Source organism: Coregonus clupeaformis, chromosome 26 (assembly GCF_020615455.1).
Source record: "Coregonus clupeaformis isolate EN_2021a chromosome 26, ASM2061545v1, whole genome shotgun sequence".
Taxonomy (NCBI): domain Eukaryota; kingdom Metazoa; phylum Chordata; class Actinopteri; order Salmoniformes; family Salmonidae; genus Coregonus; species Coregonus clupeaformis.
In genome coordinates, this window is record NC_059217.1 from 50,030,953 (window position 1) to 50,047,953 (window position 17,001).

Below are 17,001 nucleotides of genomic sequence, written 5' to 3' on the forward strand. Positions count from 1 at the left end.
ATAATTTGCAAATAAATTCATTAAAAATCCTACAATGTGATTTTCTGGAGAGAAAAAAATTCTCAATTTGTCTGTCATAGTTGACGTGTACCTATGATGGAAATTACAGGCCTCTCTCATCTTTTTAAGTGGGAGAACTTGCACAATTGGTGGCTGACTAAATACTTTTTCCCCCCACTATATAATAGTATTCTATACTCGCATAATATTCTATACTCACACAATAGTATTCTATACTTGCATTATAGTATTCTATACTCACATAATATTATTGTATACTGCTCACACTTAATCTTTCCCTCTGTCTTTCTCTCTCTCCCTCTCCATCTGTCCTTTCTCTCTCTCTCCCTCTCCATCTGTCCTTTCTCTCTCTCCCTCTCCATCTGTCCTTTCTCTCTCTCCCTCTCCATCTGTCCATTTCTCTCTCTCCCTCTCCATCTGTCCTTTCTTTCTCTCCCTCTCCATCTGTCCATTTCTCTCTCTCCCTCTCCATCTGTCCTTTCTCTCTCTCCCTCTCCATCTGTCCTTTCTCTCTCTCCCTCTCCATCTGTGCTTTCTCTCTCTCCCTCTCCATCTGTCCATTTCTCTCTCTACATCTGTCCTTTCTCCCTCTCCATCTGTCCTTTCTCTCTCTCCCTCTCCATCTGTCCATTTCTCTCTCCCTCTCCATCTGTCCATTTCTCTCTCTCCCTCTCCATCTGTCCATTCTCTCTCTCCCTCTCCATCTGTCCATTTCTCTCTCTCCCTCTCCATCTGTCCATTTCTCTCTCTCTCCCTCTCCATCTGTCCATTTCTCTCTCTCTCCCTCTCCATCTGTCCATTTCTCTCTCTCTCCCTCTCCATCTGTCCATTTCTCTCTCTCTCCCTCTCCATCTGTCCATTTCTCTCTCTCTCCCTCTCCATCTGCCCATTTCTCTCTCTCTCCATCTGTCCTTTCTCTCTCTCCCCAGGTCTAGGTCGTCCTACAGTAGCTCTTCCTACTCCAAATCCCGTTCCCGTTCTCGTTCATACTCCCGTTCCTCCAGTCGTTCCAGATCCCGTTCCAGATCCCGTTCCAGGTCTTACTCCCGCTCCTCCCCTTACTCCCGCCGCCACGGACGACCTCGCGGCTACCGCTCCCGCTCCCGTTCCCGCGGCTACCGCCGATCACGCTCGCCACCGCCTTACCGGGGCCGAGATGTGGCGGGACGGGGGAGAGGACGGGGACGAGGAGGGGGGTACCGGTCACGCTCCAGATCACCAGGCCAAGGGGGTTACCGGACCCACACACCTCCACCCCCAAGCTCCAGGAAGCCTGCCGCTGCTGGGCCGCGCCGCCTGAGGGAGAGAGGAAATACCCGGGCCGGACCGGGGAGAGGGATCGGGAGAGGGAGCCGGCGGTGTACGGCCGAGGCCCAGACCACAACGACCCGTACGAGAAGGAGAGGTACCGGGAGTGGGAGAGGGAATACAGGGAGTGGTACGAGAAATACTTCAAAAACTACAGCTCCCACAACCCCCTTCCCAATACCCCCCTCCCTACAGGGGCCGATCGGCGCTTAGCTCCACCCCTGCCCCTGTGCCACCCCCAGCCGGACGAAACAGAGACCCCCACAGCCCTCCTCCCCCCTCTGACTTCTACCCCTCCCCTCGACACCGCCTGGACCGTGAATCCTCCCCCTTCAGCCGAGGGAGGAGGCGAGGTGAGGGCTATCCCCCTCCCCCCTCACACCCCTCCCCCAGGGGCAGGAACCAGCCAATGACTTACCAGGAGAAGTGTGCTGAGCAGTTTGGACATCTGCCGCTGGCCCGGCCAGCCAATCAGGATCCTCAGATGCCACTGAAGGTCGCTAAGGGTGACGGAGGTCCGTCGTCGAGCATCGCCGGTGCCACGGTCACTGTGACCTCCGACCTGAAAGAGCAGAAGCACAGGAAGAGGAAGAGGAGGAAGACGGAGGAAGGGAGAGGGGGAGGAGAATCCTCGTACTCCAGTGCGTCTGACTCTACGGACGACGCTCGGAAAGAAGAGAAGAAGAGAACCAGGAGGACTCCCGTTGGCTCGTCAAGCCACGATGACTCCACCCCCGTACGGGACGAGCCAATGGACAGCGACGCCTCAGACGTAGTCCCGGACAAAGCTGATAGGTGGACCGGGGACAGTAAGGGGGAGGTAGAGGGGAGAAGAGGAGGGTCCAAACGCAGACCGGACTTCAGCACAGCTAGGAAAGACTCACCGTCCAAGAGCTGGAAGACCGACAGAGAGAGAGACGCAGAGACAGACCGGGACGAGACTGGGACAGACCGGGAAAAGATCACCCCAGCCAGTAGAGACCGGGACAAGATCACCCCAGCCAATAGAGACCGGGACAAGATCACCCCAGCCAGTAGAGACCGGGACAAGATCACCTCAGCCAGTAGAGACCGGGACAAGACCACCCCAGCCGGTACAGACCGGGGCAAGACCACCCCAGCCGGTACAGACCGGGGCAAGACCACCCCAGCCGGTACAGACCGGGACAAGACCACCCCAGTCGGGACAGACCGGGGCAAGACCACCCCAGCTGGTACAGACTACCAGGAGACCTCTCTAACAGAACCGTCAGTCAAACGGGTCAAAGATGAATTTACTCCCCTCCAACCAGACTCTTCCAAACCCACCTCCCCCCAACCCCCTGCACCCCTAACATCAGCTCCCAAACTACCACCTCCTAAACCCGACCCAGACCAGGTCAAGCCGGTTAGAATCGACCCAGACCCATTCAAACCGGTTAGAACTGACCCAAACCAGTTTAAACCTGTCAGAACCAACCCAGACCAATTCAATACAGTTAAAACCGACCCAGACCAGTTTAAACCGGTTAGAACTGACCCGGACCAGTTGAAACCGTTCAGAACCGACCTGGACCATTCCAGACCAGCCAAGGAGGAGCAGAGAGGGAAGCGAGATCCAGAGTTTCGGCAGGACAGGGGCTCAGGGAGAGAGGACAAGCCCAGGAGAGAGGCTGACAGGCTGGGTAGAGAACAGGAGAGAGCCCCTGGCAAAGCTCCAGACACCAAGCCTGAGAAGAAGAAGAGGAGGAGGAGGGGGAAGGAGGAGGAGGAGGAGGAGAGGAAGGCGAGAAAGGAGGAGAGGAGTACGTCTGATAAGGAGATGGAGGTGCCCCAAATCAAATCTCCCAGAGTGGAGCTCACCGAGACACCAAAACCCTGCAACCCCAAACGTGACGTAGAGAAGGAGATGGAGAGGGGTTCCATAAGGCCTCTGATGGAGGGAGAGCCTCAGAGGAAGATCAAGAACAACAACAGAGGAGGAGGAGGAGGAGGAGGAGGGAGGCTGGCTGGGGCTGGTGTGGTTGTGGGCGTGGCCGGAACAGAGGCAGCCAATCAGAGCGGCTATATGAAGGGAAGCGTAGAGAGGAGCAGAGCCAAGAGGGGCTGTAAGGTCCTGGCGCCCGACGGATCAGGAGCCGTAGTGGATTACACCAGGTGAGACTGGCTGTCTGGGGAACTGACCGTGCCATCTAATAACAGCGGTGTGTCTCTAATAATAATGACTGTCTACCTTTAGTGGAATGAATGGAAGTCTCTCTGGATAAGAGTGTCAATGTTAAGTCATAACACGTGATAAAGTCCTACTCTGAAATACTGTATGTGTTGTGTAAAGCAGCACCAGTCCCCCAGGGGGCAGTAGTCCTGTGTGGTGGTGGAGGTGGTGTCTATATTAACTGATATGTGTTGTTGTGTAAAGCAGCACCAGTCCCCCAGGGGGCAGTAGTCCTGTGTGTGGTGGAGCAGAGGGCAGAGCAGAGCAGAGGAAGACTGTCGTTAAAACACTGGAGGAATACACCAACGACAGCTCCGCACCTGCTGACGACCAGATAGTACTCGTACAGGTCTGACACACACAGCTCTACACCTGTTAGACCAGATAGTACTCATACAGGTCAGACACACAACTCTACACCTGTTAGACCAGATAGTACTCATACAGGTCAGACACACACAGCTCTACACCTGTTAGACCAGATAGTACTCATACAGGTCAGACACACACAGCTCTACACCTGTTAGACCAGATAGTACTCATACAGGTCAGACACACAGCTCTACACCTGTTAGACCAGATAGTACTCATACAGGTCAGACACACACAGCTCTACACCTGTTAGACCAGATAGTACTCATACAGGTCAGAGACACACAGCTCTACACCTGTTAGACCAGATAGTACTCATACAGGTCAGACACACACAGCTCTACACCTGTTAGACCAGATAGTACTCATACAGGTCAGACACACACAGCTCTACACCTGTTAGACCAGATAGTACTCATACAGGTCAGACACACACAGCTCTACACCTGTTAGACCAGATAGTACTCATACAGGTCAGACACACACAGCTCTACACCTGTTAGACCAGATAGTACTCATACAGGTCAGACACACACAGCTCTACACCTGTTAGACCAGATGGTACTCGTACAGGTCAGAGACACACAGCTCTACACCTGTTAGACCAGATGGTACTCGTACAGGTCAGAGACACACAGCTCTACACCTGTTAGACCAGATAGTACTCATACAGGTCAGACACACACAGCTCTACACCTGTTAGACCAGATAGTACTCATACAGGTCAGACACACACAGCTCTACACCTGTTAGACCAGATAGTACTCATACAGGTCACACTCAGCTCTACACCTGTTAGACCAGATAGTACTCATACATGTCAGATACACACAGCTCTACACCTGTTAGACCAGATAGTACTCATACAGGTCAGACACACACAGCTCTACACCTGTTAGACCAGATGGTACTCGTACAGGTCAGAGACACACAGCTCTACACCTGTTAGACCAGATAGTACTCGTACAGGTCAGACACACACAGCTCTACACCTGTTAGACCAGATAGTACTCATACAGGTCAGACACACAGCTCTACACCTGTTAGACCAGATAGTACTCATACAGGTCAGACACACACAGCTCTACACCTGTTAGACCAGATAGTACTCATACAGGTCTGACACACACAGCTCTACACCTGTTAGACCAGATAGTACTCATACAGGTCAGACACACAAATCTACACCTGTTAGACCAGAAAGTACTCGTACAGGTCAGAGACACACAGCTCTACACCTGTTAGACCAGATAGTACTCATACAGGTCAGACACACAGCTCTACACCTGTTAGACCAGATAGTACTCATACAGGTCAGACACACACACAGCTCTACACCTGTTAGACCAGATAGTACTCATACAGGTCAGAGACACACACACAGCTCTACACCTGTTAGACCAGATAGTACTCGTACAGGTCAGACACACACAGCTCTACACCTGTTAGACCAGATAGTACTCATACAGGTCAGACACACACAGCTCTACACCTGTTAGACCAGATAGTACTCATACAGGTCAGACACACAGCTCTACACCTGTTAGACCAGATAGTACTCATACAGGTCAGACACACACAGCTCTACAACTGTTAGACCAGATAGTACTCATACAGGTCTGACACACACAGCTCTACACCTGTTAGACCAGATAGTACTCATACAGGTCAGACACACAGCTCTACACCTGTTAGACCAGAAAGTACTCGTACAGGTCAGAGACACACAGCTCTACACCTGTTAGACCAGATAGTACTCATACAGGTCAGACACACAGCTCTACAACTGTTAGACCAGATAGTACTCATACAGGTCACACACACACACATCTCTACACCTGTTAGACCAGATAGTACTCATACAGGTCATCAGAGACACCCAGCTCTACACCTGTTAGACCAGATAGTACTCATACAGGTCAGACACACACAGCTCTACACCTGTTAGACCAGATAGTACTCATACAGGTCAGACACACAGCTCTATACCTGTTAGACCAGATAGTACTCATACAGGTCAGACACACAGCTCTACACCTGTTAGACCAGATAGTACTCATACAGGTCAGACACACACAGCTCTACACCTGTTAGACCAGATAGTACTCATACAGGTCAGACACACACAGCTCTACACCTGTTAGACCAGATAGTACTCATACAGGTCAGACACACAGCTCTACACCTGTTAGACCAGATAGTACTCATATAGGTCAGACACACACAGCTCTACACCTGTTAGACCAGATAGTACTCATACTGGTCAGACACACACAGCTCTACACCTGTTAGACCAGATAGTACTCATACAGGTCAGAGACACACAGCTCTACACCTGTTAGACCAGATAATACTCATACAGGTCAGACACACACAGCTCTACACCTGTTAGACCAGATAGTACTCATACAGGTCAGACACACACAGCTCTACACCTGTTAGACCAGATAGTCTAAGGGCGGCAGGTAGCTTAGTGGTTAAGAGCGTTGTGCCAGTAACCGAAAGGTCGCTGGTTCTAATCCCCGAGCCGACTAGGTGAAAAATCTGTCGATGTGCCCTTGAGCAAGGCACTTAACCCTAATTGCTCCTGTAAGTCGCTCTGGATAAGAGCGTCTGCTAAAATGACCAATTATTATTATTATTATTATTATTATAGTACTCATACAGGTCAGACACACACAGCTCTACACCTGTTAGACCAGATAGTACTCATACAGGTCAGACACACACAGCTCTACACCTGTTAGACCAGATAGTACTCATACAGGTCAGACACACACAGCTCTACACCTGTTAGACCAGATAGTACTCGTACAGGTCAGAGACACACAGCTCTACACCTGTTAGACCAGATAGTACTCATACAGGTCAGACACACACAGCTCTACACCTGTTAGACCAGATAGTACTCATACAGGTCAGACACACACAGCTCTACACCTGTTAGACCAGATAGTACTCATACAGGTCAGACACACACAGCTCTACACCTGTTAGACCAGATAGTACTCATACAGGTCAGACACACAACTCTACACCTGTTAGACCAGATAGTACTCATACAGGTCAGACACACAGCTCTACACCTGTTAGACCAGATAGTACTCATACCAGCTCTACACCTGTTAGACCAGATAGTACTCGTACAGGTCAGAGACACACAGCTCTACACCTGTTAGACCAGATAGTACTCATACAGGTCTGACACACACAGCTCTACACCTGTTAGACCAGATAGTACTCATACAGGTCAGACACACACAGCTCTACGCCTGTTAGACCAGATAGTACTCGTACAGGTCAGACACACAGCTCTACACCTGTTAGACCAGATAGTACTCGTACAGGTCAGACACACACAGCTCTACACCTGTTAGACCAGATAGTACTCATACAGGTCAGACACAGCTCTACACCTGTTAGACCAGATAGTACTCATACAGGTCAGACACACAGCTCTACACCTGTTAGACCAGATAGTACTCGTACAGGTCAGACACACAGCTCTACACCTGTTAGACCAGATAGTACTCGTACAGGTCAGACACACAGCTCTACACCTGTTAGACCAGATAGTACTCGTACAGGTCAGACACACAGCTCTACACCTGTTAGACCAGATAGTACTCATACAGGTCAGACACACGCAGCTCTACACCTGTTAGACCAGATGGTACTCGTACAGGTCAGAGACACACAGCTCTACACCTGTTAGACCAGATGGTACTCGTACAGGTCAGAGACACACAGCTCTACACCTGTTAGACCAGATAGTACTCATACAGGTCAGACACACACAGCTCTACACCTGTTAGACCAGATAGTACTCATACAGGTCAGACACACACAGCTCTACACCTGTTAGACCAGATAGTACTCATACAGGTCACACTCAGCTCTACACCTGTTAGACCAGATAGTACTCATACATGTCAGATACACACAGCTCTACACCTGTTAGACCAGATAGTACTCATACAGGTCAGACACACACAGCTCTACACCTGTTAGACCAGATGGTACTCGTACAGGTCAGAGACACACAGCTCTACACCTGTTAGACCAGATGGTACTCGTACAGGTCAGAGACACACAGCTCTACACCTGTTAGACCAGATAGTACTCATACAGGTCAGACACACAGCTCTACACCTGTTAGACCAGATAGTACTCATACAGGTCAGACACACACAGCTCTACACCTGTTAGACCAGATGGTACTCGTACAGGTCAGAGACACACAGCTCTACACCTGTTAGACCAGATAGTACTCATACAGGTCAGACACACACAGCTCTACACCTGTTAGACCAGATAGTACTCATACAGGTCACACTCAGCTCTACACCTGTTAGACCAGATAGTACTCATACAGGTCAGAGACACACACAGCTCTACACCTGTTAGACCAGATGGTACTCGTACAGGTCAGAGACACACAGCTCTACACCTGTTAGACCAGATAGTACTCATACAGGTCAGACACACACAGCTCTACACCTGTTAGACCAGATAGTACTCATACAGGTCAGACACACAGCTCTACACCTGTTAGACCAGATAGTACTCATACAGGTCAGACACAGCTCTACACCTGTTAGACCAGATAGTACTCATACAGGTCTGACACACAGCTCTACACCTGTTAGACCAGATAGTACTCATACAGGTCAGACACACACAGCTCTACACCTGTTAGACCAGATAGTACTCATACAGGTCAGACACACACAGCTCTACACCTGTTAGACCAGATGGTACTCGTACAGTTCAGACGGTTGACCAAATGTCACACACACCCTGAAAAATATCAAGCTGAGCAGATCTTCCGTTCTCTCCTCCTGCAGGTCCCTCGGTCCAAGTGGGAGAAGGAGGACTACGAATCAGAGGAAGAGGAAGGAGGAGGGGTCAGGGTTCAACTCCGCCCCCTGCTCAACCCCTCTCTCCCTTTCCCCCCTGGAACCCACATCACCGTGACAACAGAGACCGTGGCAATGCGTGCGAAAGAGAGGGACCGTACCTTTCCCAAGCCAGAGAGAACTCTGTCCCCCTCTAGTGGCAGAGACGGAGAAGACAGCCTGCAGGATGGAAAACACTCCAAAGACCACATAGCTACTGAGAAAGACAGAGAGATGGAGGGAGAGAGGGAGCGGTTAAAGGAGATGGAGGGAGAGAGGGAGCAGTTAAAGGAGCGGGAGAGAGAGAGGGAGCAGTTAAAGGAGCGGGAGAGAGAGAGGGAGCGGTTAAAGGAACGGGAGAGAGAGAGGGGGAAAGAGAGAGAAAGAGAGAGGCAGCACAGCCGCGCTTCTGACAAAGAGATGGACAGACCTTCCTCTCAGCGGCCGGAGCGAGAGAGGAGAGAGAGAGAGCGAGAGAGGACTTGGCGGAGAGGGAGCGACCACGGCAGTGAAAAGAGCTCCTCTTCCTCCTCACACTCTTTCTCACGCGACCGTAAACCCTCTTCGTCCAGGGACCACAACTCAACCTCTGACCCCAGACCACCTGACCCCAGAGCCAGAGACCACAGAGACCACAGAGACCACAAACAGAGAGACCACAAACAGAGAGACCACCTCGACCACAAACGTAAAGACAGCAAAGACCAGAACTCCTCCACCGTTGACCGTAACACAAACTCTACTGACCGCAGACCACCAGACGACCAAGAGACCACCAGAGAGCAGAGAGACCACCCCAAAGACCACAGAGACCACCTCGCCGACTGCAGACAACCAGACCACGGAAAGCTAGGCAGTGCCTCTCCGCCCTCCAAGAGAGACCCAGCCCCATCTGACCCCTCCTCCTCCAGCACCCAGAGAGATCAGGGAGGGTCTGAGCCCACCAGGCCCAGAGAGAGCAGCCCTGGCAGGGACACGACGCAGGACATATACCCCTCTCTTCCGGTCTCCAGCTCCATGGAGAACCAGCCCAGGAGAGGGGAGGCTGAGGGAGAGGAACCCAGAGCAGAGCGCTCCTCAGCGGGGAGGGAGAGCCAGCAGGCCAGCCTAGGCACCCTAGAGAAGGAGATGAGTGGTGGAAAGTCCCCCATACAGCCCCCCAGGACTGACAACAGGGCAGGGGTACCCCGAGCTGTCAGAGAGAGAGAAAGAAAGAAGGAGAGAGAGGGGGAGGTGCAAAGGATGAGAGAGAAGGAGAGGGAGAGGGAGAAGGAGAGAGGGGTGCAGAAGGAGAGAGAGAGGGAGCACCCTAAAGTCAGACCTCCTCCCTCGGTCCCTTCTTCCAGATCTCCTCCCTCAGTCCCTTCTTCCAGATCTCCTCCCTCAGTCCCTTCTTCCAGATCTCCTCTCTCTGTCCCTTCTTCCAGATCTCCTCCCTCGGTCCCTTCTTCCAGATCTCCTCCCTCTGTCCCTTCTTCCAGATCTCCTCCCTCTGTCCCTTCTTCCAGACCTCCTCCTGACCTGGCCAGAGAGACTGATGAAGCGGCCTTCGAACCTGACTACAGCGAGGGAGAGATCTCAGAGGGGGAGGACAGGGGGGAGGAGGAGGAGGAGGAGGAGGGAGAGAAAAAAGTGTCCGGACAGAGAGCGGCGTCGGGAGAGAGAGCGGCGTCGGGACAGAGAGCGGCGTCGGGACAGAGAGCGGCGTCGGGACAGAGAGCGGTGGTTGGGGGCAGCAGCAGCAGAAGTCGTAGCAGCAGCTCCAGCTCTGTCGGTAGCCTGGGCAACAAGAAAGACAAGAAGAAGAAGAAGGAGAAAAAGGAGAAGAAGAAACGGAAGAAGAAGAAGAAGAAGGAGAAAAAGGAGAAGAGACAGGCGAGCCTGGAGGCTGAGGAGGGAGAGATCACAGGACTGAAACACAAGAAGAAGAAGAAGAAGGAGAAGGAGGAGGACGAGGAGATGGGGAGAGAAGAAGACCCGAATTGCTAGCGGAGCCTAATGAGACGTTTCATTGTGAAGCGTTCAACGCGTTTCAGCCCAAGAGTGTGTCCCAAAACCCTATTCCCTATCTAGTACACACTACTTAAGGCTCTGGATAAAAAAGTAGTGCACTAGATAAGGGAGTAGGGAGCCATTTTGGAGGAAGGATATTGGTTTCCTTCTTAGACTCTGTCAGGTGAGGACTCAGGGGATCACCCAGGCTGCATTCCAAATCCCATCCTATTCACTATGTAGGGCACTGTGTAGGGCACTGTGTAGGGCTCTGTGTAGGGGATAGGGTGCCATTTGTGACGATCGGAAGAGGACTTACCGCTCTGCGCTGTTCACTTTAGTTCAACACTTTATCTGGTTTTGCTGAGGATTTTTGAATTCATTTAAATACATTTTAAGGCTGACGTATGAAATATTAATTTTGGACTGTTCTAACTTGGGCTGCTGCTTGGACGAGTCGGTTTGCTTGAGTGATGGTTGGAACTTTTATTTTATTTTTTGTGTTTAAAAAAGGAACTAATTGCAAAACGTTGATTTGTTCCCCCCCCCCCAGGTCCTTTTGAAGAGTTTGTACAACCTAGGCTGCGTCCCAAATAGCAACCAGTTCCCGATGTAGTGGACTATATACAGAATAGTGAACCCCTGTTAGGGACGCGCGCGAAATACCGTCTTTCACGTCGGAATGTGCATTTTTGAGTGAAAACGTTTAGGAGGAAGGAAAAGGTACTTTCAAGATAGAGATGAATGTTACTCTGCTGTTAGCAGGCTGGGCCAGAGCATCTTAGTGGAAGTAATGGGCCTAGGGGCTGCTAAACTATTTCCCCTAATTCACCAGATTTCCCAGAAATCCCGGTTGAGAGGATTCCCCTTCTTGATTTCAGGAATCTGGGAATTTGTTCAAGGCCAAGTGGCAGTAGTTGGTTCCACGTCTTATGGTACCGGAATTAATTATATTTACACAATTATGACAGTATGTGAATATTGTTGCTAGTTGAGCTGGACTGGGTAGAGATCCACTGGAGGGTGTTTAAGGGACATGTTGGATTGAAGGGTTCCGTGCGTTGCACTGTGAAGATTAAAAATCTATCTGTTTCCTGTTTTGGTTTTTAGTTTTGCAATGACCTCTGTTTAATTTAAACTACCAGCTGAATGAATACCGGAGGGACATTTTTTTATTTTTATTTTTCTCTTGTTTTGAAGATAATAAAAAAAACTTTTCAGCAAAAATGTTGATCTCCATTTTCTTGTTTTTCACCTCTGCTTTTAAAAAAGGGCTTCAAATGTGGATAATTGTATATTAAGGGTCTGTAATAAAACGTTTATAAAGGCATTTACAAACCGTTTACTCACCTTTTATTACCTTTATTCCTACATCTGTTCATGTTAGTAAAGCTAGTCACACATTTATATTTCCTTAAACATCCTGTGTTGTTGCTTATTCTTTTACTAGGCACAAGTGCAGCAACGTCTACCAAGGGCCCATCTTTTAGTGAGAAATTACACTGGTCACTTAAAAACATTTTATAAAGTATAATTCACACTCACTTTAGATTAGGGACTGCTAAAAAAAAATACTTTTAACTAAATAGTTTTATAAATACCAATAATTAGTAAAATGGTTGATACATTCGGGGTTAATGATTTTAATAAATGGTGAACACACACTTTTATAAATGCTGTATAAATGCTTTATTACGGACCCTTGCAATAAAGGGTTGCCCAAACGTGTCCCAAGTGAAAAGCTTGGAGAGTGAAGATCTTGCAGCTTGGCTATCTATCTTGATGTATTCTTCTGTAGGATTCACTTTCCCTAGGCGGCTACATTAGGTTTTGGAACTTTCATTGAAGTAGCCTACTAGTCAAGCGCAGGAACCGCGAGGAAGGTCGATGGCAAGGCGAGGGTTTAGCCTACCGGTCAAGCGCAGGAACCGCGAGGAAGGTCGATGGCAAGGCGAGGTTTTAGCCTACAGGTCAAGCGCAGGAACCGCGAGGAAGGTCGATGGCAAGGCGAGGTTTTAGCCTACTAGTCAAGCGCAGGAACCGCGAGGAAGGTCGATGTCAAGGTTTTAGCCTACTAGTCAAGCGCAGGAACCGCGAGGAAGGTCGATGTCAAGGTTTTAGCCTACTAGTCAAGCGCAGGAACCGCGAGGAAGGTCGATGTCAAGGTTTTAGCCTACTAGTCAAACGCAGGAACCGCGAGGAAGGTCGATGGCAAGGCGAGGTTTTAGCCTACAGGTCAAGCGCAGGAACCGCGAGGAAGGTCGATGGCAAGGCGAGGTTTTAGCCTACTAGTCAAGCGCAGGAACCGCGAGGAAGGTCGATGTCAAGGTTTTAGCCTACTAGTCAAGCGCAGGAACCGCGAGGAAGGTCGATGTCAAGGTTTTAGCCTACTAGTCAAGCGCAGGAACCGCGAGGAAGGTCGATGTCAAGGTTTTAGCCTACTAGTCAAACGCAGGAACCGCGAGGAAGGTCGATGTCAAGGCGAGGTTTTAGCCTACTAGTCAAGCGCAGGAACCGCGAGGAAGGTCGATGTCAAGGCGAGGTTTTAGCCTACTAGTCAAGCGCAGGAACCGCGAGGAAGGTCGATGTCAAGGCAAGGTTTTAGCCTACTGGTCAAGTGCAGGAACTGCGAGGAAGGTCGATGTCAAGGTGTGGTTTTAGCCTACTGGTCAAGCGCAAGAACGCGAGGAAGGTCGATGTCAAGGCGAGGTTTTAGCCTGCGAGCTGGCTACAGGCGCTATAACGGTAGGCTGGCTACTAACCTAACGTAGCAGGCCAGCTGGCTACAGGCGCTATGACGGTAGGCCGGCTACTAACCTAACGTAGCAGGCCAGCTGGCTACAGGCGCTATGACGGTAGGCCGGCTACTAACCTAACGTAGCAGGCCAGCTGGCTACATGCGCTATGACGGTAGGCCGGCTACTAACCTAACGTAGCAGGCCAGCTGGCTACAGGCGCTATGACGGTAGACCGGCTACTAACCTAACGTAGCAGGCCAGCTGGCTACAGGCGCTATGACGGTAGGCCGGCTACTAACCTAACGTAGCAGGCCAGCTGGCTACAGGCGCTATGACGGTAGGCCGGCTACTAACCTAACGTAGCAGGCCAGCTGGCTACAGGCGCTATGACGGTAGGCCGGCTACTAACCTAACGTAGCAGGCCAGCTGGCTACAGGCGCTATGACGGTAGGCCGGCTGCTAACCTAACGTAGCAGGCCAGCTGGCTACAGGCGCTATGACGGTAGGCCGGCTGTAAGCTACATGTATTTAATGTACTGCAGGGCAGGAGTTCCCGGTCTATTTCGATATGCACAGGCGCGCTGTTCATGACACAAGCTGTTCACACCCCTCTTGTTGGCAGAGATAACATTTTGCAGGATTATTTCTTGTAATTCTATACATTTTGCCATGTCTAATGTGTATTCATGCGACTCGAACATTACTACAAAATCTATGGGCTACGGTGGTGGTGTCATAATACCCATAAAACCTAGCGGTCAAACAGGGAAATGGTTCCAATCGTTTTCCCACCATTCATTTTTCCCATAGGGGATTTTTAGAAACACTTCAAATGAAATTGAATTGGTTCACATACACATATTTAGCAGATGTTATTGCGGGTGTAGCGAAATGCATGGGTTCCTAGCTCCAACAGTGCAGTAGTATCTAACAATTACACAACAATACACAAATCTAAAAGTAAACGAATGGACTTTTGATTGTCTTTATTAAGACATCCTCTACAGTGGGGGAAAACAAGTATTTAGTCAGCCACCAATTGTGCAAGTTCTCCCACTTAAAAAGATGAGAGAGGCCTGTAATTTTCATCATAGGTACACGTCAACCTATGACAACAAAATGAGAATTTTTTTTCCAGAAAATCCTACATTGTAGGATTTTTAATGAATTTATTTGCAAATTATGGTGGAAAATAAGTATTTGGTCAATAACAAAAGTTTCTCAATACTTTGTTACATACCCTTTGTTGGCAATGACACAGGTCAAACGTTTTCTGTAAGTCTTCACAAGGTTTTCACACACTGTTGCTGGTATTTTGGCCCATTCCTCCATGCAGATCTCCTCTAGAGCAGTGATGTTTTGGGGCTGTCGCTGGGCAACACAGACTTTCAACTCCCTCAAAATATTTTCTATGGGGTTGAGATCTGGAGACTGGCTAGGCCACTCCAGGACCTTGAAATGCTTCTTACGAAGCCACTCCTTCATTGCCCGGGCGGTGTGTTTGGGATCATTGTCATGCTGAAAGACCCAGCCACGTTTCATCTTCAATGCCCTTGCTGATGGAAGGAGGTTTTCACTCAAAATCTCACGATACATGGCCCCATTCATTCTTTCCTTTACACGGATCAGTCGTCCTGGTCCCTTTGCAGAAAAACAGCCCCAAAGCATGATGTTTCCACCCCCATGCTTCACAGTAGGTATGGTGTTCTTTGGATGCAACTCAGCATTCTTTGTCCTCCAAACACGACGAGTTGAATTTTTTACCAAAACGTTATATTTGGTTTCATCTGACCATATGACATTCTCCCAATCCTCTTCTGGATCATCCAAATGCACTCTAGCAAACTTCAGACGGGCCTGGACATGTACTGGCTTAAGCAGGGGGATTTGAGTCCCTGGCGGCGTAGTGTGTTACTGATGGTAGGCTTTGTTACTTTGGTCCCAGCTCTCTGCAGGTCATTCACTAGGTCCCCCGTGTGGTTCTGGGATTTTTGCTCACTGTTCTTGTGATCATTTTGACCCCACGGGGTGAGATCTTGCGTGGAGCCCCAGATCGAGGGAGATTATCAGTGGTCTTGTATGTCTTCCATTTCCTAATAATTGCTCCCACAGTTGATTTCTTCAAACCAAGCTGCTTACCTATTGCAGATTCAGTCTTCCCAGCCTGGTGCAGGTCTACAAATTTGTTTCTGGTGTCCTTTGACAGCTCTTTGGTCTTGGCCATAGTGGAGTTTGGAGTGTGACTGTTTGAGGTTGTGGACAGGTGTCTTTTATACTGATAACAAGTTCAAACAGGTGCCATTAATACAGGTAACGAGTGGAGGACAGAGGAGCCTCTTAAAGAATCAAATCAAATCAAATCAAATTGTATTGGTCACATGCGCCGAATACAACAGGTGCAGACATTACAGTGAAATGCTTACTTACAGCCCTTAACCAACAGTGCATTTATTTTAAACAAAAAAAGTAAGAATAAAACAACAACAAAAAAAGTGTTGAGAAAAAAAGAGCAGAAGTAAAATAAAGTGACAGTAGGGAGGCTATATATACAGGGGGGTACCGTTGCAGAGTCAATGTGCGGGGGCACCGGCTAGTTGAGGCAATATGTACATGTGGGTAGAGTTAAAGTGACTATGCATAAATACTTAACAGAGTAGCAGCAGCGTAAAAAGGATGGGGGGGGGGGGCAGTGCAAATAGTCCGGGTAGCCATGATTAGCTGTTCAGGAGTCTTATGGCTTGGGGGGTAGAAGCTGTTGAGAAGTCTTTTGGACCTAGACTTGGCACTCGGTACCGCTTGCCGTGCGGTAGCAGAGAGAACAGTCTATGACTAGGGTGGCTGGAGTCTTTGACAATTTTGAGGGCCTTCCTCTGACACCGCCTGGTATAGAGGTCCTGGATGGCAGGAAGCTTTGCCCCAGTGATGTACTGGGCCGTACGCACTACCCTCTGTAGTGCCTTGCGGTCGGAGGCCAAGCAGTTGCCATACCAGGCGGTGATGCAACCAGTCAGGATGCTCTCGATGGTGCAGCTGTAGAATTTTTTTGAGGATCTGAGGACCCATGCCAAATCTTTTAGTCTCCTGAGGGGGAATAGGCTTTGTCGTGCCCTCTTCACGACTGTCTTGGTGTGTTTGGACCATGATAGTTCGTTGGTGATGTGGACACCAAGGAACTTGAAGCTCTCAACCTGTTCCACTACAGCCCCGTCGATGAGAATGGGGGCGTGCTCAGTCCTCTTTTTTTTTCCTGTAGTCCACAATCATCTCCTTTGTCTTGGTCACGTTTGAGGGAGAGGTTGTTGTCCTGGCACCACACGGCCAGATCTCTGACCTCCTCCCATAGGCTGTCTCATCGTTGTCGGTGATCAGGCCTACCACTGTTGTGTCGTCGGCAAACTTAATGATGGTGTTGGAGTCGTGCCTGGCCATGCAGTCATGGGTGAACAGAGAGTACAGGAGGGGACTGAGCACGCACCCC

General features: G+C 49.7%; 1 protein-coding gene across 1 annotated transcript in view; it reads left to right on the forward strand.

The window, feature by feature from the left end:
* Nucleotides 1-12,218, forward strand: part of LOC121540126 (E3 ubiquitin-protein ligase RBBP6-like) — an 84,436-nt gene extending 72,218 nt beyond the window's left edge. Inside the window, 5 exon segments of the mRNA XM_045207650.1 lie at nt 951-1,281; nt 1,284-1,583; nt 1,586-3,465; nt 3,731-3,872; nt 8,743-12,218. Coding sequence (XP_045063585.1) covers nt 951-1,281; nt 1,284-1,583; nt 1,586-3,465; nt 3,731-3,872; nt 8,743-10,782 — 4,693 coding nt within the window. The 3' untranslated portion in view covers nt 10,783-12,218.
* The last annotated feature ends 4,783 nt before the right edge of the window (nt 12,219-17,001 follow it).